Source organism: Pipistrellus hanaki (genome assembly GCF_964339955.1).
Source record: "Pipistrellus hanaki genome assembly, chromosome: 19".
In the NCBI taxonomy this organism is placed as follows: domain Eukaryota; kingdom Metazoa; phylum Chordata; class Mammalia; order Chiroptera; family Vespertilionidae; genus Pipistrellus; species Pipistrellus hanaki.
Genome location: NC_140521.1, coordinates 817,548 through 839,516, shown reverse-complemented (window position 1 = coordinate 839,516; position 21,969 = coordinate 817,548). Strand labels below are relative to the sequence as shown.

Sequence of the window (21,969 nt, the reverse complement as noted above, 5' to 3'; positions counted from 1 at the left end):
GGGCCGTGAGCGCCTGTGCCGTCCGTCCGTCTGTCCGTCCGTCTGTGAGGACGCCGCCGTGTCCTGGGCCCTGACTGGCCCGGCCGGGCGTCACTCAGAGGGCAGCGCGCCGGCCGCTCCGCCCACAGCCGGCACAGAGGGCTGGCCGGTGTCAGGGAGTCGGGGCGCGCCCCCCCCCCCCCCCCCAGGGACGCGTGATGTTCAGTCTGGACGGAGGGCGGAGTGGGGGTGGGACGGGCGGGGGGCGGGCCGGGGCTGGCCCGGCTCCGATTTGGACGCGGCTTTGGCGTCTGCTCCTCGTCCGGGGCTTCCCTCGTGCCATCCGAAGGGGGGTGTGCCCACGGCGGACCCCCGGCTGCAGGGGGAGGGGGGTGTTGGGGTGGCGGGGTCCCCCCAGAGGGCAGGTCTGAGTTCTAACGTCTGGCTGGTCCTGGGGCACATCCTCGCCTCTCCCCTCGGAGGGGGTGTGGGCAGGGACCAGCCGGCCACGTCATCTCCATTTCTGGGGGTTCGTCCCTGCCCCGTCGCTGTCCCCCCCTGCCGTCTGCCTCGAGGGGGCGGGCCTGGCGTCCGGCCCGGCTCTGACCACTCACCCCCATTGGCCCGGAGCCCGGGAGCCCGGGAGCCGGGCCCCACATGGAGCTGGGGGGGCCGAGGGCAGAGGGAGCGGCTCAGCGGGCAGCGCGGACACAATGGAGCCTCCTGGGGGCTGCGGGAAGGCCGCTCGGAGGGGCGGGGAGCGGGGCGGGCGGGACCTGCCGCTGGAGCGGAGTGCGGGCGGAGGCCTGCGGTGAGGTCCTCGCAGGAGGAGAGCGGTCTCCATGACAACAGGCCTGTCAGCGACGCCGTGTTCTCGGGGAACCGGGGGATGTGCCCCGCGAACCGGGCGGCGGGGCCGGGCCTGGGGCTGAGAGGGACGGGACCGGGCACCCCGCACGCCCCCCCCCGGGGGGGGACCCCGCTCCCCCAGGCAGCGGCACAGGGGGAGGGGGTGTGCTGACCTGGGCACCGGGGCGGAGGGCGCCCGCGGCCATTCCCTTATCCTCCCCGAGGGCCGGCTGCCTGGGTTTAAACAACAACGGTGGGCCCCGGCCGTGTGGCTCAGTGGGTAGAGCGTCAGCCTGTGGACTGGAGGGTCCCGGGTTCGATTCCGGTCAGGGGCACAGGCCCGGGTTGCCGGCTGGATCCCCAGTAGGGGGCGGCGTGCAGGAGGCAGCCGATCCAGGATTCTCTCTCCTCATCGATGTCTCTCTCTTCCTCTCTCTTCCTCTCCCTTCCTCTCTGAAATCAATAAAAAATATTTATGAAGGAGGTGGAGGCGCCCCAGGCTGTGGCTTCCCCGGGACCCGCTCGCCGGCCCCGTTCCCGGGGAGAGTGAGGGCAGCTCTGCCCTGTCCGCGGCGGCCGGGCCGGGCGGCAGCAGCTTCAGGGGGAAAAGGAAGCGGCTGCTGCCAGATTCCGCCTCTGAGCACCGCCTGCCCCCCAGCCCCACGCGTGTAACCCATTGCTTAGAAACGCACTCTGACCCCATCCCACCTGCGAGGCTCCGGGCAGCATAGACCGGAAGGGCTAGGGGCCGTGGCGGTGTGGACGGGAGGGGGATGGGGCTGTGGCGGCGTGGACAGAGGGGAGGGGGCCATGGGGAGCTTTTAGGAAACGGCGACCAGTGTGGGGTGGGGTCTTCCCGTGTCTCTCCGCCCCGTCCTGGGCCACCGTGGGGACAATGCGTGTCCTCTTTCTAAGCTTATTTCTGTGGGAAACGTTCTTTTTAAAAAATATACATTTTATTTTTTTTTACAGAGAGGAAGGGAGAGGGAGAGAGAGTCAGATACATCGATGAGAGAGAATCATCGACCAGCTGCCTCCTGCACGCCCCCCACTGGGGATATGCCCGCAACCAAGGTCCATGCCCTTGACCGGAATCGAACCCGGGACCCTTCAGTCCGCAGGCCGACGCTCCATCCACTGAGCCACACCGGTTTCAGCTCAAAACATTCTTAATCGGCCGCTGTTACATCGAAGTCCAAGATTTAAAAAAATGACGATGGGACAGTGAAGGGCGAGGCGTCTTGTTTGGTGGAGAGCACAGACCGGCCTGGACTCCGCGCCTTCAGCCCCCGTCCCCTCTCCCCCAGCCGCCTGGCCGCTGGGCCTCCATCTTCCTCTGTCCGGGGGGGCGGTGGTGGGGATGGACCTGGGCAGCACCCGCCCTGGACCTGGAAGGTGGCCCTTCGCTGCTTCTCCTGGTGGCCAGAGCCTCGCCCCGGCCGCGCTGGCCGCTCCGTCAGACGGAAACCCCGGACCACAGTGTCCGGCCCGGGGGATGGGCGCCCAGCGGCCGGGCGGCCCCTCTGCCGGCCGCGCGTTCCCTCCGGCTGGCTGGCTGCTTGGCCCACAGAAAATAGAAAAGAAAGAAAGAAAAAAAAGAGGAGTCTGTTGCCAAACTTTAAAAATAGAGAGGTTTCAAATAAAAACCCAGATTTCCAGCTTCTCTCAGAAAAACCGTGCGTTGGAGCCACGCGGGCCGGTCTCTCTGCCTGGCAACCAGGGGCCGGCGCCGAGGCCCCGCCCGCCGGGAGGCGCCCCGTTAGCCGCAGGCCCCACCGCGCCTCCCCCCCCCCCCCCCCCCCCGCGGCCTCGCCCTCGCCCTGCTCCCCCCCCCCCCCCCGCCCGCCCCGGGCAGCACCTGGGGTCCCCGCCGGGGACCCGGGGCCCCGTGTGGCTGAGGAAAGGCGCGGAGCCACGGAAACGCCGGCGGGAAGGCGGCTCCTGCCGGGTCTTTGGGGTTTACCCGGGTCCGAGTGGGGGCCCGTCGGAGGGTTCGTGAGCTCTGACCCCAGACCTCCCCCACGCAGCCCCCCCAGAGGAGGACGGGGGGCCCCATCGCGCGTGGAAGGCGGGCTGTGCTGTCGGAGTTAATTGAAATCTCTGTTTGCTCCCGAGTGGCTCACTCTTACCGTCCTCATTGTCGCGCAGAAAATTAATTTCTGTTCCTCGTGGCGGCGGCGGCAATCGCCGGGGCGGGAGGGGGGTAATGAGGTTTCCGGGGGCGGGGGGGGGGGGGCTTTGGAACCGCCGCTCCCATTAGCCCGGGAGCCGCCCGGGAGCCGGGGACAGGCGTGTGGCTCGGCCAGGCGCTCCGACCATTCCCGCCGGGAGGACCGGGGCTGGGGGGGGCGGGAGCCGAGCCGGTCTCCGCCTTGTTGACCGACTTCAGGGGAACAAACCCACGGGTTCGAGCCCGCTCGCTGGAGCCCCCTGCTCCCGGGTGTGGGGAGGGGGAGGGGGACACCGTCCCCACGGAGGTGCCCACACCCCCTTAGCCCCCCACCATCCCCTCTCTGCAAGGCCCAGTCCCCGGATGTTGGGGGGACCCCCCCCCCCCGCCCGCAGGTGCGCTGGGGACCCCTCACCCGGAGGCAGCCGATCCATGGTTCTCTCTCCTCACTGAGGTTTCTCTCTCTCTCTCCCTCTCCCTTCCTCTCTGACATCAATAAAGATGTATTTTTAAAAAAGAAGGAAAAAAAGAACCAGGCAAACCTTATTTAAAAAAAAGAAGAAGAAAAGAAGAAGGAGGAAAAGACTCGGCCGCCCCGGAGCCCCGCCCCCTGCGCCCGGACGGGGGCCGGGCCGTTGCTCACACGGGGGCCGGGCCGCGGCTCAGGCGGGGCCGGGCATCCTCGGCGGCCGTGGCTCCCGGCTCCGTGTCGGTGCTTTATTTTCTGCTGAAAAGGCTCCCACCCTCCTCATTGACCTGCTTTCAGGAGCCGCGGGTGCGAGCTCAGAGCGGGCGCCGCCGACAGCCCGTCGCCATGGCGACGCAGGTGGTAAACACCGGCCTGATGCTGCGGATGCTGCCCAGCGGGCTGAGGGGCGAGGCGCTGGGGGGCTGGTGAGGCCGGGGGTCTGGGGCCCGAGTCTGGGCTCCGTCCGGCGGGAGAGGGCAGGGAGCGCCCAGCAGGGGCTCTCTAGTGCCTGTCCCTTCCCTTTTTTTTTTTTAAAAAAATTATTTTTATTGATGTCAGAGAGGAAGGGAGAGGGAGAGAGATAGAGACATCCAGGAGGAGAGAGAATCATCAGTTGGCTGCCTCCTGCACGCCCCCCACTGGGGATCCTGTCCCTTGGCTGAAATCGAACCCTGGACCTTTCTGTCCGCAGGCTGTCGCTTTACACACTGAGCCACACCAGCTAGGGCTGTATTCCCTTTTTATTTTATTTTATATTTTTTATGGACTTCAGAGAGGAAGGGAGAGGGAGGGAGAGAGACAGAAACATCCAGGAGGAGAGAGAATCACTCCTGCGCGGTGCACCACCCTGGGGGTCTAGCCCGCCACTGAACCCTGACCTCCCGGTTCATAGGTCGGCGCTCAAGCCCTGACCCACAGGGCCTGGCCTGCACTTCCGCGTCCAACACACCAGCTCACGGGCACCCGTACTTACCGGTCCGCACGCCCAAGGGGACACATTGTCACGGCCAAAGGCCCCCTCCCGCCCCAGCTCCGTCCCAGAGTCTGTCCGGCCGCCTCTGGCCCCAGCCCGGGCCCCAGAGCTCTGCCCGGGCCCCGGGCTCCTCCCGCGCGGGGCTGGGAGCCGGGAGGAAGCAGGGGGCTGGGCTGGGCCTCGGGGAGCCCTGGCCGGCCGGCGGGTGAGCAGGGGGGCTGCCCGGTCCGCAGGCACAGCTCCTAAGGGACCCCCCGCCCCCCAGTCTCTGTCACCGCGGGCCGGGGTGTCCCTGCGAGGGCGCTTTTCCGGGCGCTGCCCCCCGTGTCTCTGAGAGGGAAGGACAGTCTCCATCAGCCCCCGCCCCCAGCGCAGCTGAGCGGGGAACAAAAGCCCTTTCATAGAGCGTGCCCGCAGGAGCCAGGGACTCAGCGGTCTCTGCCCCCTCCGAGGGGTTCTCCCCCCGAGGGCAGTTCTCCCCCCAAGGGGAGTTCTCAGGGTGTCTGCAGGAGCCAGGGACTCAGCGGCCTCTGCCCCCTCCGAGGGGGGTTCTTGGGGTGCCCATGGGGAGGGACGAGGGCTCCCAGCAGGAGGGGCTGGAGGGATTTGGGGGGCCTGGGGGGCAGCTGGAGCTCGGACGTCCTGCGGTCAGCCCTCAGCCGCCCCGGGAAGGCCAGCTGTGTCCGGGGTCCGGGCGGGGGAGGAGGTGTTGGAGGGATTTGGGGGGGCCTGGGGGTCAGCCCTCAGCCGCCCCGGGAAGGCCAGCTGTGCCGGGGTCCGGGCGGGGGAGGAGGTGTTGGAGGGATTTGGGGGGACCTGGGGGGCAGCTGGAGCTCGGACGTCCTGCGGTCAGCCCTCAGCCGCCCCGGGAAGGCCAGCTGTGTCCGGGGTCCGGGCGGGGGAGGAGGTGTTGGAGGGATTTGGGGGGACCTGGGGGGCAGCTGGAGCTCGGACGTCCTGCGGTCAGCCCTCAGCCGCCCCGGGAAGGCCAGCTGTGTCCGGGGTCCGGGCGGGGGAGGAGGGGTGCCCTCCATTCGGGGAGCACGGGGAAGGGGCCGGAGGGAGCCTCCGCCCGGGGAGGCCTGGGGGCCGGGGTGCCCTCCCACAGAGGCCCCGCCCCGCGGTGGGTTCCTGTCTCCAACGAAGAGTCCGAGCAGATGACGTCATTACGCCCGAACGAGCGGTTTCTTTCTTAAATGCGTTTTTATTGATGTCAGAGGGACGGGGGGAGGGAGAGAGAACCGTTCGCGATGGAAGAAAGTCCTGGACCGGCTGCCTCCTGCACGCCCCCCACGGGGATGGAGCCCGCAACCCGGGCCTGTGCCCTGACCGGGAATCGAACCCTGACCTCCTGGCTCCCAGGCCGATGCCCAAGCCCTGAGCCACGCCGCCGGCCGGGCGGGCGGGTTTTCTTTCAGAAGCAGCAGTGGGTCTGGGTTCAAGTCCCCAAAACACCGTCAATTGTCCCTCAGACAAACCACCCGGGGCTCCCACCGCGATGACGGCCTCGGCCACTAGGTGGCAGTGTTGCTGTGCTCGAGGCTGCGGTTCCCATGGAGGCCACGGAGAGGGGCCAGGGCCAGGGGGTGGCTGGCGGGGAGGGGGCGCCCAGGGCCTGAACCCCCGGGATCCCTGGCTGGTCCAGGGGCTCACGCCGGCTCCCAGTACGCTGTCCTCTGGGCCCCTGCCTTCCCGGCTGGTCCTGCCCCACACGGAATAAGCTGGGAATGAAATTCGATTAAAAAAAGCTGCTGGTGAGAAGCCTGGGCCCGTGTGGTGAGGAGGGTTCTGTTTCTCCTCGCATTCCTGGAGGATTAAAAAAAAAAAAGTCTATTCTTATTGATGTCAGAGAGGAAGGGAGAGGGAGGGAGAGGGAGAAACATCCATCCTGAGAGAGGATCATGGACCGGCTGCCTCCTGCACGCCCCCACCCCCACCCCCACGGGGATGGAGCCCACAAACAGGGCCTGCGCCCTGACCGGGAATCGAACCCTGACCTCCTGGTTCCTAGGTCGACGCTCACCACTGAGCCATACCGGCCGGCTGTGCGAAAGAACCGATGTTGACCTCAGCAAGGGCGATGGCGGGAGGGCCGGTCTGAGTTAGCGGGAAGTCCACAGGCAGCGCTGTCCGCCTGTTCTGTTCCTGTAACCCTGGGGTCGGCAAACTGCGGCTCTGGAGCCACACGCGGCTCTTTGGCCCCTGGAGTGTTTAGCCAAGGCCAGCTCAGGAGTGCCCTCGTTAAGTTCATAGCCATGTGCCTACCTACATAGTTTCCGTTTAAAAAACGTGGCTCTCCAAAGAAGTGTCATCGTTGTGCTGTTGGTATTCGGCTCTGTGGACGGATGGGTTTGCCGACCACGGCTGTCGCCGGTTCCCTCAGGGTGTGCCCTGCTGGGTGGCCGGGGAGACCTCGTTTGGCGCGGATGGACATGGGAGCTCAGGGGGCCGTGGAGAGGGTCTGGGTCCACGCATCCAGCACGGCCGGCGGGGGACACTCCGGCCCCGGGGGGGGGGGGGGGGGGTGTCCCGCGCCCTGGGGCCTCCGCCGCCTCCCGCCGGCCGGGTTCGAGCCGCCAGGGCCGGCCGGTGCATTTCCGTCCCCCGCTGCCCCCCGCGAGGCGCCCGATGCAGAGTGAACGTGCCCGGGAATCGACAAGGTCACCCGCCTCCCGTGGCCGCGGCAGCTGACGAGCCGGCAGGGGGCGGCATGCCTGTCACCGCGATCCATACGGCCCATCCGTACGGCGCCCGCGCACCTGCGCCCGCCGAGCGCCACGGCGCCGGTGCCAGCACATGCGTGTTCCTGTATGTTCCTGCGTGTCTCCACCGCCTCCTCGCTGGCTGACGGGCAGGCTGTGCGTGAGGGAGCAGCCAGCTGTTGGATCCCACTTCTTACTTTTTAAATTTTCATTGATGTCAGAGAGGAAGGGAGAGTGAGACGGAGACAGCCCTGAGGAGAGAGCCTCAGGGACCGGCCGCCTCCGCAGAGAGGGGCTGCGCTCTGACCGGGGTGCAAACACACGCTTCCTGCGGGGCCCTCCGAGGGGGCCTGGGGGGACACGCCCTCCGCTCACCCGCCTCCTCCCGCGGGGACCACGGCCCGTCCCCTCTGCGTCTCGCGCTCTCGGTCTGCGGCGCCGGGCGGAGCTGGAGGCATCAGGCCGCCCCTGGAAACCAGACCCGAGCCGTCCCTGTGGGGGATGAGTGTCAGTGTTTCTCCTCCATCGAGTGAGCGGGACGCCGTGCCCCGGGGAGCAGAGGCACCTCTGGAGCAGCCGGCGGGAGGCCGAGAGGCTTCATCAGCCTGACCGGCCGGCGGACACGTGTACTGGGGAGGGGCCGGCCCGCTTGGCGGCGTGAAGTCCCCCGAGGACAGGGAGGCAAGACGGAACTCAGAATTGTGCAGATATGTTTTTGTTGATGAGAGAGAGAGCGTCAGAGAGAGAGAAAGAGAGGAAGGGAGAGGGAGAGAGAGGAAGGGAGAGGGAGAGAGAGGAAGGGAGAGGGAGAGACAGAAACATCCACGATGAGAGAGAATCACTCCTGCACTGTGGTGATGGTGGTGGTGGTGATGGTGATGGTGGTGATGGCGATGATTGTAGTGATGATGGTGGTGATAATGGTGATGAGGACGGTGGTGGAAATGATAGTGATGGTGATGGTGATGGTAGAGATGATGACGGTGATAATGATGACATGGTGGTGGTGAGTATAGTGATGATGATGATGAGGATGGTGGTGATGGAGACGATGGGGAAGGTGGTGATGGAGAGGGCGGTGAAGGTGGTACCTTAGTGATGATGGTGATGATGATGGTGATGGGGACGATGGGGAAGGTGGTACCTTAGTGATGATGGTGATGGTGACGATGATGAAGATGATGGTGGTGATGGGGACGATGGGGAAGGTGGTGATGGAGAGGGCGGTGAAGCTGGTACCTTAGTGATGATGGTGATGGTGACGGCAATCCTATTCCTTCCCTATTCACCACACCGTAAAGGGGGCCGCCGGCTGTCTTGGCAGACGGGGCTGAAGGCCCTGAGCACCTGTTTTCTTGTTCCCGGGGAACCGGGCCGGGCTGGGGTGGGGGAGAGTCACTGTGACCCAGAGCGAGGGACCTCGCTGGGTGTGGGAACCGGGCCGTGGGCCCTGAGCTAACCACTGAGCCGCACAGAGCCACGGCCGCGGCCCGGGGCGCGGACGCATGGGCCCTGAGCTAACCACTGAGCCACACAGAGCCAGGCCTCGGCCCGGGGAGCGGACGCACAGGGCGCGATGGGGCGGCTGCTTCTCCTAAGGGCCGTCTCCTCCTCCCGCGTGGGAGGGCCGGGCTGGCTCCGCACACCTGGCACCGCGAGTGCCTGCGATGCCCCCCGCCAGCGCCTGTGTGTGTGTGTGTGTGTGTGTGTCCCCAGCGGCTGCAGGCTGCCCTGAGCGCCATCGATCCGGCTCTCTCGGGGCGGCTTCTGCAGACAAGCGGAGCCACAGAGGCCGCTGCGCCCCGGGAGGCTCCGGGGAAACCTGTCGGAGGAAGTGATTAGCGGCCGCTGGCGGGACCAGGCCAATCAGCCGGGAACCCGGAGCTGCTCTCAGAGGGAATTCCATAGAGGGGAGCGGGGATGGCTCCTGGGGGGGGGGGGGAGGACAGGGTGGGGGGAGGAGGAGAGGGACCAGGGCTGCGGCCTGGGCACCGGGAGGCGCTGTGGGGATGGGGAATGGCTCCTGAGGGGACGGGGGGGGGGGGGGGAGGAGGAGAGGGACCAGGGCTGCGGCCTGGGCACCGGGAGGCGCTGTGGGGATGGGGAATGGCTCCTGAGGGGACGGGGGGGGGGGGGGGGGGGGGGAGGAGGAGAGGGACCAGGGCTGCGGCCTGGGCACCGGGAGGCGCTGTGGGGGTGAGGAAGGGTCTGGGATGCGGTGAGAGCCGCCGGCTGGTCCTCCGGCCGTGGGGTGGGGTGGGGGGCGTGTGGGAGAGTGACGGGGGACGAAAGGGAGGGGCCTGAGCTTCTCAGACCGAGGACATTTTCTCTTTTGTTTTTTAAATATATTTGTATTGATTTCTGAGAGGAAGGGAGAGGGAGAGAGAGAGAGAGAGAGAGAGAGAGACATTCCAGATGAGAGAGAACCACGGACCGGCTGCCTCCTGCACGCCCCCCACTGGGGATCGAGCCCGCAACCCTGGCCTGTGCCCTGACCAGGAATCGAACCGGGGACCCTTCAGCCCGCAGGCCGGGGCTCTATCCACTGAACCACACCGGCCGGGCGGCCACAGGAGCCCTGGATCCGGGGCAGAGGGGGCGGCTCCAGTTGCCCTGGGTGCTGAGCCATGGGGTGGGGGGTGGGGGTGGGGGTGGGGAAGGGTGTGGGAGGGGGGAGGGGGGTCGGGGTGGGGAAGGCGGTGCCGCGCTCCTCTCCTTCCCCCGGGACCGGCTCTCACGCGCCCCGTCCTCGCCCGCAGGGACGGTGGGCCGGGCGCCGGCGGACTTCTCCTCGCTGCCCGCCTACCTGCCGGCGCGGGTGCGGCTGGCGGGCGCCGACCAGGCCTTCCTGCTGCGGGAGGCGCGCCAGGACGTGGCGGCCGGCAACGCCAGCCTGGGCGCCCGCGTGGAGCCCTTCTTCCTGCGCCGCGCGCGGGCCCCCGCCGTGCACGCCAGCTACGGCCCCTTCGCCGCCGCCAGGCCCGTGCCCCCCGCGCTGCTGGCCGCCCCGGGCCCCGCCGCGCTGCCCCCCGGCCGCCTGCGCGCCCACGTGCTGGGCAGCGCGGTGTACGCCAACCGGCCCAAGGTGCAGACGCTGTTCTACGTGGCGGGCGCGGCCTGGGGCGGCGGGGCCGGTGGAGACGGCGATGGAGACGGCGGTGGAGACGGCGATGGAGACGGCGGGGACGGTGATGGAGACGAGGACCTGCCCTGCGTGAAGATGTCCGCCTTCCCCGAGGCGCGCGAGGTGGCGGCCAGCTGCCGGCTGCGGGGCGCGCCCGGCCTGTGCGTGGCGGAGCTGGAGCTGCTGCCCGAGTGGTTCAGCTCGGGGCTGGACCTGGAGCCGGCCGAGGCGGAGCCCGCGCTGCTGGGCGGCACGGCCCTGGAGCTGTTCGCCTCGCTGTTCCCCGCCGACGCCGCCGGCCGCTGCCCGCTGCCCGAGGACGCCGGCCGCTGGGCCAGCAACCACATCCCGGCCGGGCCCGGGCCCGCCCGCCGGCGCGTGGGCAGCGTGGTGGTCTACCCGACCCAGGACGACCTGCGCTGGGCGCCGCCCCGGGGCCTGGGCCGCGGCCTGGCGCTGTCCGCGCCGCTGAACCTGGTGCGCCGCGGCGGCCACGCCACCTTCCTCCTCTCGCTGGCCGGCGGCGCCCCGGCCGCCAACTTCACGCTCAGGTGAGGGGGGGCGGGGGAGGGGGTGCTGGTGGGAGTGGGGGCGGGGGGCGGGGGGAGGGGTGGTGGTGGGAGTGGGGGAGGGGGGCGGGGGGACGGGGTGGTGGTGGGAGTGGGGGAGGGGGGCGGGGGTGGTGGTGGGAGTGGGGGAGGGGGGCGGGATGAGGGGGTGGTGGTGGGGGGAGGGGGGAGGGGGGATGGGAGGAGGGGGTGGTGGTGGGAGTGGGGGAGGGGCAGGGGGCGGGGGGAGGGGGTGGTGGGAGTGGGGGAGGGGGGAGGGTGTGGTGGTGGGAGTGGGGGAGGGGGGACGGGGAGGGCGGGAGGGGGTCAGCGTGGGCCTCCACGGCGGTCCGTGGCTCGGCCCTGAGCCCAGCCTGGCCCCCGGAGGATCGGCCCACAGCACGGGCCTGTGCCCTGACGGGAATCGAACCCTGGCCTCCCGGCTCAGAGGCCCACGCTCGGCCCTGAGCCCGGCCCGGCCCCCGGCTGTACCACGTCCTCCAGGCTCCGGCCGAGGAGCTCACGCCCCCCCCCCCCCCCCAGGATCCGGGCGGCGGCCGGCGTGCGGATCGCGGCCGTGCGGGTGAGCGGCGAGGAGCAGTGGGCGGTGCAGGAGGAGATCGACAACAGCGGCGCCCAGGCCACCGCCACGCTCACCTGTGCCGGGCCCCACACCGGCCCGCCGGGCAGGTGAGTCCCCAGGCCCGCCTGGCAGCGGGGCGGGGGCGGGGCGGGGGCGGGGGTGGGGGTGAGGATGATGGGGGCGGGGGTGGGGGTGAGGATGGTGGGGGTGGGGGTGAGGATGATGGGGGCGGGGGTGGGGGTGAGGATGAGGATGGTGGGGGTGGGGTGAGGATGGTGGGGGTGGGGATGGGGGTGGGGGTGGGGCCGGGCGTGGCTGCAGAAGCTGGTGGTGGCGAATGAACGGAGGTGTCAGCAGCCGCGCCTGCCTGTGGTGAGGGACGCCCCTCGAGCGGCTGGCAGCTGCAGGCTGCCCCACGGGGAGTCGAACCCTGGCCTCCTGGTTCCTAGGAGGGCGCTGGGCCGGCGGAGGGGGGCGGTGTGTGCGGGCGGCGGCCTCGTCACAAACCCCGCGGTAATTCCCGCCGTCACCGCCAGACGGACCCCCCCCCCATCGGCGGCCGCGGTCGGGATGATGGATGCCGGGGCTGTCGTTAAACGCCGGCCGAGTGGCTGACGGATCGGCTGTCAGCGGCCTCTGGCTGGGACAGGGAGGAAATGCGATTTAATTATTTTCAAACGGAACGCAGGGTGACGAGCGGGGCCGCCTGACGCCGAGCCGGTCCCCCGCCCGCGGTCCCCGGAGGCGGGAGGAGCTGCCCCCGCCAGGAGGGAGGGGGAAGGGCTCCCGGCGCCCGGCTCTGGCCGTCACCGTCACCGTCACCGTCACCGTCACCGTCACCGTCACCGTCACCGCCCAGCAGCCCCGGGCCCGCGGCGGGGTCCCGTGTCCAGGCGGCTCCTTGGGGCCCACAGGCCGCTCTGTTTGACCTGGGGTCCCCCCCCCCCGTCCATGTGGCCGATGCTGCACCCGCCGGGAGATCTGACTAAAAACACACATTGCTGCCCGGCCAGCCGGGTGGCTCAGGGGGTGAGTGTTGACCTTTGAACTAGAAGGTCAGGGTTTGATCCCGGTCGGGGCCCAGGCCGGGGTGCGGGCTCCATCCCCCGGGGGGCGGGGGGGGGGGCTGCAGGAGGCAGCCGGTCCCGATTCTCCCTCATCGCTGATGTTTCTCTTCCTCCCTCTTCCTCTCTGGGAGACACATCCCCAGGTGAGGATCTAAAAAGCATAAACAGCCGAAGCCAGTGTGGCTCAGTGGACAGAGCATCGGCCTGCGGACTGAAAGGTCCTGGGTCCGATTCCGGCCAAGGGCATGGACCTTGGTTGCAGGCACATCCCCCCGTGGGGGGCGTGCAGGAGGCGGCTGGTCCATGTGTCTCTCTCATCGATGTTTCTAGCTCTCTCTCCCTCTCCCTTCCTCTCAGTAGAAAATCAGTAAAAAATGTTTAAAAAAATAAGAAACAATAAACAAAGCAAACAAAACCGGCGTTATTGAAAAGCTCCCGGCGTGACCCCCTCCCGAAGGTCAGGAGGGGCCTGTCCGGGTCTGTCTGGCGGCTGAGCCGGCGCCCGGCCGGCCGAGGGGACTCGGTCTCCGTGTCCTCCCTCCTCGCCGCCCTCGGCCCGGCCTCGTGGGGGACGGGCTGGCGGCCTGTGGACCCTGCCCACAGCGGCGCCCTGTCCGCCGCCCGGCTGGCGGCCCGCGTGGCCGGCTGAATGGCGCTTTCACGCGGCTCCTGAGCTCGGGCCCGGCTCCGGCCGCAGTGCCCGCCGGCAGGGAGCGCGAGGGTCCGGTGCCAGCACAGCAGCCACGGCAACGGGCTCGGTGCGGGCGGGCCGGCGCCCTCGGGCTGCGTCTGCGAGAGGAAGCGCCAGGTGGACCGCGGCCTCCCCTCCGGGCTCAGCGCTCCCCGGGCCTGTGCAGGCGGAGGGGGCGGGAGGGGGCGGGAGGGGGCGGGGAGGGGTGGGAGGAGAGTGGGGAGGGGCGGGGAGGGGAGTGGGGAGGGGCGGGGAGGGGGCGGGGACTGGTGGGGCACCTGCACAAGCATCCTTCATGGCGGGTGGGGCCACGTGAAGTCACGTGTAATTTTTAAAAAATATATTTTATTGATTTTTTTACAGAGAGGAGGGGAGAGGGAGAGTCAGAAACATCGATGAGAGAGAAACATCCATCAGCTGCCTCCTGCACACCCCTTACTGGGGATGTGCCCGCAACCTTGACCGGAATCGAACCTGGGACCCCTCAGTCCGCAGGCGGACGCTCTATCCACTGAGCCACACCGGTTCCGGCTCCCCATTAATTTTTAGAGAGAGCGGGAGGGTTGGAGGGAGAGAGAGAGAGAGAGAGAGAGAGAGAGAGAGAGAAACTGGTTGCCTCCATCATGCATCCTGCCTGGGGCCAGGGAATCACACCGGCAACCCCATACGTGGACTGGAACCCAAGGCCCTTCGGTGTGTGGGCCACGCTCTACCCACTGAGCACGCCGGCCCCTCTCTCGCCCCTTCCATCCCGGCCCCCCCCCCCCAGCAGTGACCTCCCTCCCCGCCCGCCAGGCGCCCGCTGCGTTTATGCTCCGATGCGGGGGCGGGGCCACGGCCTCCCTCCGCTGTGTGCGCGGCTCCCGGAGGCCTGGCCTCTGTGGGGTCACAGGGCCGGCGTCCCCGGCGCGGCCCCCCGGTGGCCGGCGCTGCGTCCTCGGCGAGGGCCTTGCCCCGCGTCTCAGCAGGGGGACGCGGGGACGGGGACAAACGGGATAATGACGGGCATCGCTGACCCCCGTGACCGGGCGCCGGCAGCCCTGCGGCCCCCGGGGCCCAGCCGGCCCGCGTGCGGGCGCCACCCCGGGACCCCGGCCTCGTTAGCAGCCGCTCTCACCGGGCGCCGAGCCGCGGAGCAGCCGCGGGGCAGGCAGGTCCGGTCTAATGAGGCCCTTTCCCGCCGGAGAGAGCCGGCAGAGCAGGCTCTCGGGAAAGGGATTCCAGCTGGCTGCGTCTGGCTCTGCTCTTTATTCATTTCTTTAGAATGTTTTTATTGATCTCAGAGGGGAAGGGAGAGGGGGAGAGAGAGAGAGAGAGAGAGGGGAACATCAGTGATGATGGGGAATCAAGGACCGGCTGCCTCCTGCACGCCCCCCACTGGGGATCGAGCCTGCCCCTGGGCCTGTGCCCTGGACCGGAATCGAACCCGGGACCCTCGGTGTACAGGACGAGGCTCTATCCACTGCAGTGGGTGGTTTCTTGCATTTGGATTTAATTATTCCCATTGTCTGAGAAGTGCCAGGGTGGGATTGGTTGATGGGTCGTGTGTTACAATGTAACCCTGGGATCAGCTGTGAGGGCGTGTGTTACAATGTAACTCTCAGATCCAGTGAGTGAGGGCATGTGTTACAATGTAACTCTGGGATCGGCTGGCTGAGGGCGTGTGTTACAATGTAACTCTCAGATCCGGTGAGTGAGGGTGTGTGTTACAATGTAACTCTGGGATCAAATGGCTGAGGGCTTGTGTTACAATGTAACTCTGGGAACGACTGTCTGAGGGCGTGTGTTACAATGTAACTCTCAGATCCGGTGAGTGAGGGCGTGTGTTACAATGTAACTCTCAGATCCGGTGAGTGAGGGCGTGTGTTACAATGTATCTCCTCGATCCGCTGCCTGAGGGCGTGTGGCGGCCGTTCTCGGTGCTGACGGGGGCATGTCCTCGGGTGGGTGGCCTCAGACACGTGTCTGTCTCTTCTCCAGGGTGAACGGCTCCCTCTCGGAGATCCTGCAGGTGGACCTGGGGGTGGACAACAGCAGCGACCTGGCTGGGGCCCAGCCTGTCACGTGGCAGGTGGAGTTCCCGGGCGAGGACGCGGCCGGCGAGCTCCTGGTGTCGGAGATCTTCGTCAGCCAGACCAGCTTCGTGGGCATCGTGCCCCTGGCCATGGTGAGCGGGCGGCTCCGGGAGCCCAGGGCTTTCTCTGAGCGCTTCAAATAGTGCGTGTTTTTTTTGTTTTTTTTTAATTGATGTCAGAGAGGAAGGGAGAGGAGAGAGAGAAACATCCATCAGGAGAGAGAACCATGGACCGGCTGCCTCCTGCACGCCCCCTACTGCACGCCTCCCACAACCCGGGCCTGTGCACTGACCGGAATCGAACCCTGACCTCCTGGTTCCTAGGTCGACGCTTGCTCCACCCCTGAGCCACACCAGCCAGGCTTTTTTTTTTTTTTAATGTATTTAGATTGTTTTCAGAGATCCATCACAAAGCCGCTGTTTTCTGTGGCCCAGAGCCGTTCCATTCAGACTGAATCTCAGTGACAAACCATTGAGCCGCTCACCCAGGGAGCCCGAGCCCTGATGGACATGGGGGCGGGGGGTGCCCCTGGGCCGTGTGCGGTCAGCCTGGGGGGCACGGGTAGCTGGGAGGCGCAGGAGGAGACCTCCGGGCGGAGGGGCCGCTCCGTTCCCCCTCTCCCCGCACGCCCCTCCCCCCGGCCCCGCCTGTGACCTCCCGCCCCCGCACACCCCTCCCCCCGGCCCGCCTGTGACCTCCCGCCCCCGCACACCCCTCCCCCCGGCCCCGCCTGTGACCTCCCGCCCCCGCACACCCCTCCCCCGGCCCCGCCTGTGACCTCCCGCCCCCGCACACCCCTCCCCCCCCCCCCCCGGCCCCGCCTGTGACCTCCCGCCCCCGCAGGACACGGAGATCGTGAACACGGCCGTGCTGACCGGCCGGCCGGTCTCGGTGCCGGTGAAGGTGGTGGGCGTGCAGGAGGACGGCTCCGTGGTGGCCGTGGCCGAGGCCCTGGAGTGCCGGTCGGCGGACGAGGACGTCGTTAAGGTGCTGCCCCGCCGCCCAGCTCCCTCCGCCCGGCCCTTTGGGGTTCGGCCCCTTTTCTGTCTGGGTTCCCCCCCCCCCCCATCACTGCCCCCCTGCTGACAGTCTCGGGGTCGCCCCTGGTCACTGCCCCCCGCAGACAGTCTCGGGGTTCCCCGGTCACTGCCCCCTGCTGACAGTCTCGGGGTCGCCCCTGGTCACTGTCCCCCCGCAGACAGTCTCGGGGTTCCCCGGTCACTGCCCCCCTGCTGACAGTCTCGGGGGTCCTCCCGGTCACTGTCCTCCCGCTGACAGTCTCGGGGTCCCCCAGGTCTCGGGGCGCTGCGACGCCGTGTTCGTGAACGGCCGGGAGATGCGGGGCCGGGCGGACACGGCCGTGAGCTTCACGCACAGGCACTTCACGGCGCAGCTGGAGGTGACCGTGTGGGCGCCGCGGCTGCCCCTGCAGATCGACGTCTCTGACACGGAGCTGAGCCAGGTCAAGGGCTGGCGGGTGCCCGTGGCCCCCAACAGCAGGTGAGGCGGGGGGGCGGAGGCCCCTGGGCCCCGGTGACCCCCCTCAGGGCCCAGTGACCCCCCTCGGGCCCCGGTGACCCCCTTTGTCTGCCGAGCCAGGCCTGCGCGGGACAGCGAGGACGAGGAGGACGAGGAGCGGCGGGGCCGGGGCTGCGCCCTGCAGTACCAGCGCGCCCTGCTGCGCGTGCTCACCCAGTTCGTGGCCGAGGGCCCGGAGCCGGGCCGGCGCACCCACCTGCTGGGCCCCGACTGGCAGCTGGACGTCACCGACCTGGTGCGCGACTTTCTGACTGTGGAGGAGCCGCGCGTGGCGCAGCTGCAGGGCCGCACGCTGGCTGGCCGCGAGCCGGGCATCACCTCCGTGCAGGTGGGCGCCCCGCAGGGCCCCCAGCCCGCCCCAGGCCCCGCCCATCCCTGACCCAGGCCCCGCCTCAGGCCCCGCCCCATCCCTGACCCAGGCCCCGCCCCCATCCCTAACCCAGGCCCCGCCCCAGGCCCCGCCCCCAGGCCTCCCCCTCCTGTGGTCTGTGTCCCTGGGGGATGCACCGGTGCACACAGGGCCTGGCTGATTACCTCCCGCCCACGCGCCCTCCCCCGGAGATTCCGCACTCTGTTCCCTTGACGAGCTGACGCCCTAACCATTGAGCAGCACGACCAGGGCTAGCTGCTGCCTTCCGGTTCACGCAGCCCCCCTGGGGGACACCCTGCCCAGCAGGGGCTGGAGGAGGGGGAGGAAGGCGGCAGGACGGGGCCTCTGGGTCCTCGGGCGCGGGTGGCGGAGAACTGGGGGCGGGACGGGGGGCGTTGACGTGGAGCGGGGCCCACGCGGCCTCCCGCTGCCCCGCAGGTGCTCTCGCCCCTGTCGGACGCCATCCTGGCGGAGAAGACGGTGACGGTGCTGGAGGAGCGCGTGGCCATCGCCGAGCTGGGCGTGCAGCTGGTGGCCGGGCTGGCGCTGTCCCTGCAGCCGCACCCGGCCGACCGCCGGGCCATCGTCTCCACCGTGACGGCCCAGGACGTGCTGCAGGCCCCGGGGCAGGTGAGGCCGGCGTCCTCGGAGCCCCCTCCCTGTCCCCTGGCCCCCTGGCCTCTCCCCCTGCCCCTCCTCCTGCCCCCCAGCCCCTCCCCCGGCCCCGGCCCCGGCCCCTCCCCCGGCCCCCGGCCCCTCCCCCGGCCCCCCCGGCCGGGCACATGCTCCGGTTGTGGGGTTCGATCCCCAGTAGGGGGCGTGCTGGAGGCAGCTGATCCATGATTTCTCTCTCATCATGGCTATTTCTCTCTCCCTTCCTCTCTGAAAAGAATAAAAACATACTTAAAAATTCATTAAAACGAACCCCAAACCCCCTCAGGACGCCCCTCTCCTCCGTCTGCGTGTCTGAGACCCGGGAGGCAGGGACCCCCATCCCGGTCCCCCCCCCCCCCCCCCAGGGCCCCGCCGGCTGACCGCCCGGCGCTCCGTCTCCTCCCCCAGGAGGCGATCGTGAGCGTGTGGATCCTGTTCAGCGACGGCGCGGTGACCCCCCTGGACATCTACGACCCGCAGGACTTCTCCGTGGCCCTGTCGTCGCTGGACGAGATGGTGGTGTCCGTGCGGCCCGGCCCGCAGCCCTGGTGGCCGGCGGTGGCGGCGGAGGGCGAGGGCCAGGGCCCGCTGCTGAGGCTGGAGCTGCTGCTCAGCGAGCCCTGCCAGAAGACCAAGCGCCGGAGCGTGCTGGCCGCGGGCACCGGCACCGTCCGCGTCCGCTTCGACCCCCGCGGCGACCGGGGCCGCGGGGGCCCCAACGACATTGGGGGCGTGAGCCGGGAATACCGGGACCCGCTGAGCAACTCCATCCCGGGCGGGGGCGGCGGGGACAGGGCGGGCCCGGGGCGGCCCGGCCACGGCCCCGGGGACGGCGCCAACCGGAGCGCCACGCCGCCCCCGCCGTGGCCCCTGGGGCGGAAGGACACGCAGCGGCCACGGGACCCCGACGCCTTCACCAGCTTCCCCACGCAGGGCCGGTCCCAGGGCCCCCGCCCCAACGGCGACCTCACCGTGGCCGCCCGCGGCCTCACCGACCTGGAGATCGGCATGTACGCGCTGCTGGGCGCCTTCTGCCTGGCCATCCTGGTCTTCCTGGCCAACTGCGTGGCCTTCGCTTGGCAGGCCCGGCACAAGCGGCTGGCGGGCGGCGAGCAGGGCGCGCTCCCGCACGCCCACGACTGGGTGTGGCTGGGCCACGAGGCGGAGCTGCTGGAGAGCCCCGTGGACGTGACGCTGCCGTCCGAGGAGGCCGCCTCGCCGGGCCGGGGGCCGCCCTTCGAGGAGAGGAACTTCCTGCTCAACGGCGGCTCCCCCGAGGCGCTGCCCAGCCAGCTGCTGCGGCCGCCCGACTACGCCTATGGCAGGGACCCCCGGCGCCCGCCGCCCACGCCCGCCGGCCCGCGGCGCAAGCGGGTCAAGTTCACGGCCTACACCACCATCCTGCCCGAGGAGGGCGGCGCCTACACCGACGCCGTGCTCTTCCACGGCGAGGAGGGCGGCGTGCAGTGGGTGTGCCCCGACCTGGGCCGCGGGGACCCCCGGGACTTCCAGGAATACATGGAGAGGCTGCGGGACCAGATGTGAGCGGCCGGCGCCATTCACCGTTATGCCTTCTGTTTGCCCGGGGGCGGGCGCGGGCGCGGGGCGTCTGCGGGGCCAGTCCACCGGGGGTCCAGTTGGAACAGGTCAGAGCGCGGGGAGGAGAGCTGCTGGGGTGGGTTTTTAGTGTTTTTTGTTTGTTTTGTTTTTTTAAAAAAATATATTTTATTGATTTCTTACAGAGAGGAAGGGAGAGAGAGATAGAGAGCTAGAAATGTCGATGAGAAAGAAACATCGACCAGCTGCCTCTTGCACACCCCCCACCGGGGAATGTGTCTGCAACCAATGTACATGCCCTTGACCGGAATTGAACCCGGGACCTTTCAGTCCGCAGACCGACGCTCTATCCACTGAGCCAAACCGGTTTCGGCGTTTTTTTTTTTTTTTAATAAATTTTTATTGATGTCAGAGAGGAAGGGAGAGGGAGAGATAGAAACATCCATGAGGAGAGAGAATCATGGACCGGCTGCCTCCTGCACGCCCCCCACGGGGGATGGAGCCCGCACCCTGGGCCTGTGCCCTGACCGGGAACCCCATGGTGAAGGGGGTGTACGTTGGGAAATGTCCCCAAAACAGCGCCTGTGGTTCTGGAGGGCCCCCCCCCCCACCCGTCTGCCCGCTGCGGGTCCGGCTCCGATCCGGGGTCAGGCCGCCGGAAGGACAGGCTGTGGTCCCGGGACGCCCGCGGGGGAAGGACTCCGCGTTGACCTTCCCGCCCCGGACCCCCTGAGGCCCAGCGACCTGGGACGGGCGCCCCCAGACGCGGACTGAGCCGCCCTGGGCCAGGCCCGCGCTTTCTCTCCGCCTTCGCCGCCGCCTCCGCCCGCGACCGCCGGCCTTTCGGGGGCAGGAAGACAGACTCGTCTTTCCCCTCGGCCATCTGTTCCATTTCCACGCGTCTCAGTCACGCCGTGCTCCCCGGGGGCCCCGGAAGGCCCCCCGCGTCCGGTTTACGGTCTCTCTGTCCCCCACGCGCCCCCCCTCTCCCCCAGCCGCCAGCCCGCGTCCCCTCCCTCGTCTTCCCTCCGTTTCGTGGGGGGCCCTCTCGCTTTTGGGGACACGGGTTCTACGGGGACACGGGTTCTCGGAAACCGTGCGGGCGGCGATCCCTCCCGTCTTCCACACGAAGCAGGAACGCTCTGCGGAGCAGTCCTGACCCCAAACAGCTGCCTCCGGAGTCGGGGGGCCGGGGGAGCCCCCAGCGCGTCTCCGGGGCAGAAGGACTCGGGGTGGCTGTGGGCTCCGCCCGGTGCCTCGGCCGCAGACCCCTATGCAAGAGGGACTCCCCCAGACACGTCCCATCCCCCAGGACACACCGTTTGTAAAAGGTAGGAGATGTTTGAACTTAGCAATACGTAATCCATAGCAACCCCCCCTACGATGATCCTCCCCCAAAGGTCTCCCCAGAAACGATTCTGGTGGAGAGGAGACCCCCCAGGTGCCCCGAACGGGTCCCCCCAAATTCATGCAACAAATGCCGGTCAGCGCCCACGGAGCAGCCGCGCGGACACCCAGGCGGGCAGCGCGGGAGCCGGATCATTTGACATAAGAGCGGCTCCCCCAGGTGTGGAAACCATGGCCACGGGCGCCTGCACGAAGGCGGGGTCCCCCGACGCTGGACCCTCCCTGCGAGGTCGCCTCCCCACCGTCTTGTGTCACGAGCCTCCGGAGAAACGGAAGGTCAAAGGCGGGAACAGCTCGCACCGGCCCCTGGGAGGGGGGCGCCCCTGCGGGAGGCCCCGGGCCGGGCCGGACCCCACGTGGCCGAGGACTGAGGGTCCCAAAGGGCGGCGCCGGGTGGAGGTTGCCGGCGCCTTGCCCACGGGCCTCCGGGGCGGAGGTCACCGGTGACGTCACCGACGTCGCTGATGACGTCACCGATGACGTCACATGCGCCCCGGGGCCGCTGGTCCCGAGTTGAACCTGGGGGTGAGGGAACGGAGCCGGAGGGGAGGAGGCAGCCGGGACTCCCCACTCCAGGCCGGACCAGCTGCTCCGGGAGCGGACGAGGAGCGGGGCCCCTGCTGCTCGGTGGGCGGGGCGGGGCGAAGGTCAGGTGCTCATGGAAACTCCCAGAATCCTGCTGGGCTGTCAGGTGCCCCCCACCCCACGGGACACGGGTGTGCAGGCCTCTCTGGCTTCACCTCGAAGCCGGGATGGGAGGAAATAAAGGCCACGTGCGCGCGGGGCCGGGTGAGCAGAAGCCGCGGTTCTGTCCGGTTCTCCGCGTGTCGCCCAGCGGTTCCGTTAAAACCCACAGGAACCAGCCCCGCCCAGAGCCGGATGAGCCGGTCCTTCACCGGAAGCACAGCGCCCGGGGCCACCCGCCCGGCTTTCCAGGGCTTCCGGCCCAGACACCCTGAGAGCGGAGCCGTGACCCCAAGGCAGCCACCGGGGCGCAGCCCCCGCCTCATGGGCCCCCCCTTTCTCCTCCCCCCGCAGAGGCCAGCGGGGCAGAGGGGCCCCAGCTGTGACTGAGTCCTGTTTGGGGGGGGGGCCCAGGACGCCCCGGGTGCGGCCTTGGAGAGAAGCAGAAGCCGCCCCCTGGGCGGACTGGGGTCCCCCGTGAACCCCGGAGAGCGCTGCGCCCAGGAGGGCACCCTGCCCGCCGGCTGT

General features: G+C 68.9%; 1 protein-coding gene across 1 annotated transcript in view; it reads left to right on the top strand.

Moving 5' to 3' along the window:
- The window catches only part of TMEM132B (transmembrane protein 132B), a 36,954-nt gene extending 17,548 nt beyond the window's left edge, over positions 1-19,406 (top strand). The window contains exons 2-9 of the mRNA XM_084867417.1: positions 9,902-10,817; positions 11,358-11,504; positions 15,136-15,322; positions 16,074-16,217; positions 16,525-16,730; positions 16,830-17,097; positions 17,578-17,769; positions 18,202-19,406. Of these exons, the coding sequence (XP_084723543.1) occupies positions 9,902-10,817; positions 11,358-11,504; positions 15,136-15,322; positions 16,074-16,217; positions 16,525-16,730; positions 16,830-17,097; positions 17,578-17,769; positions 18,202-19,338 (3,197 nt within the window). The 3' untranslated portion in view covers positions 19,339-19,406. The remainder of the gene's footprint in view (positions 1-9,901; positions 10,818-11,357; positions 11,505-15,135; positions 15,323-16,073; positions 16,218-16,524; positions 16,731-16,829; positions 17,098-17,577; positions 17,770-18,201) is intronic.
- Positions 19,407-21,969: the final 2,563 nt, after the last annotated feature.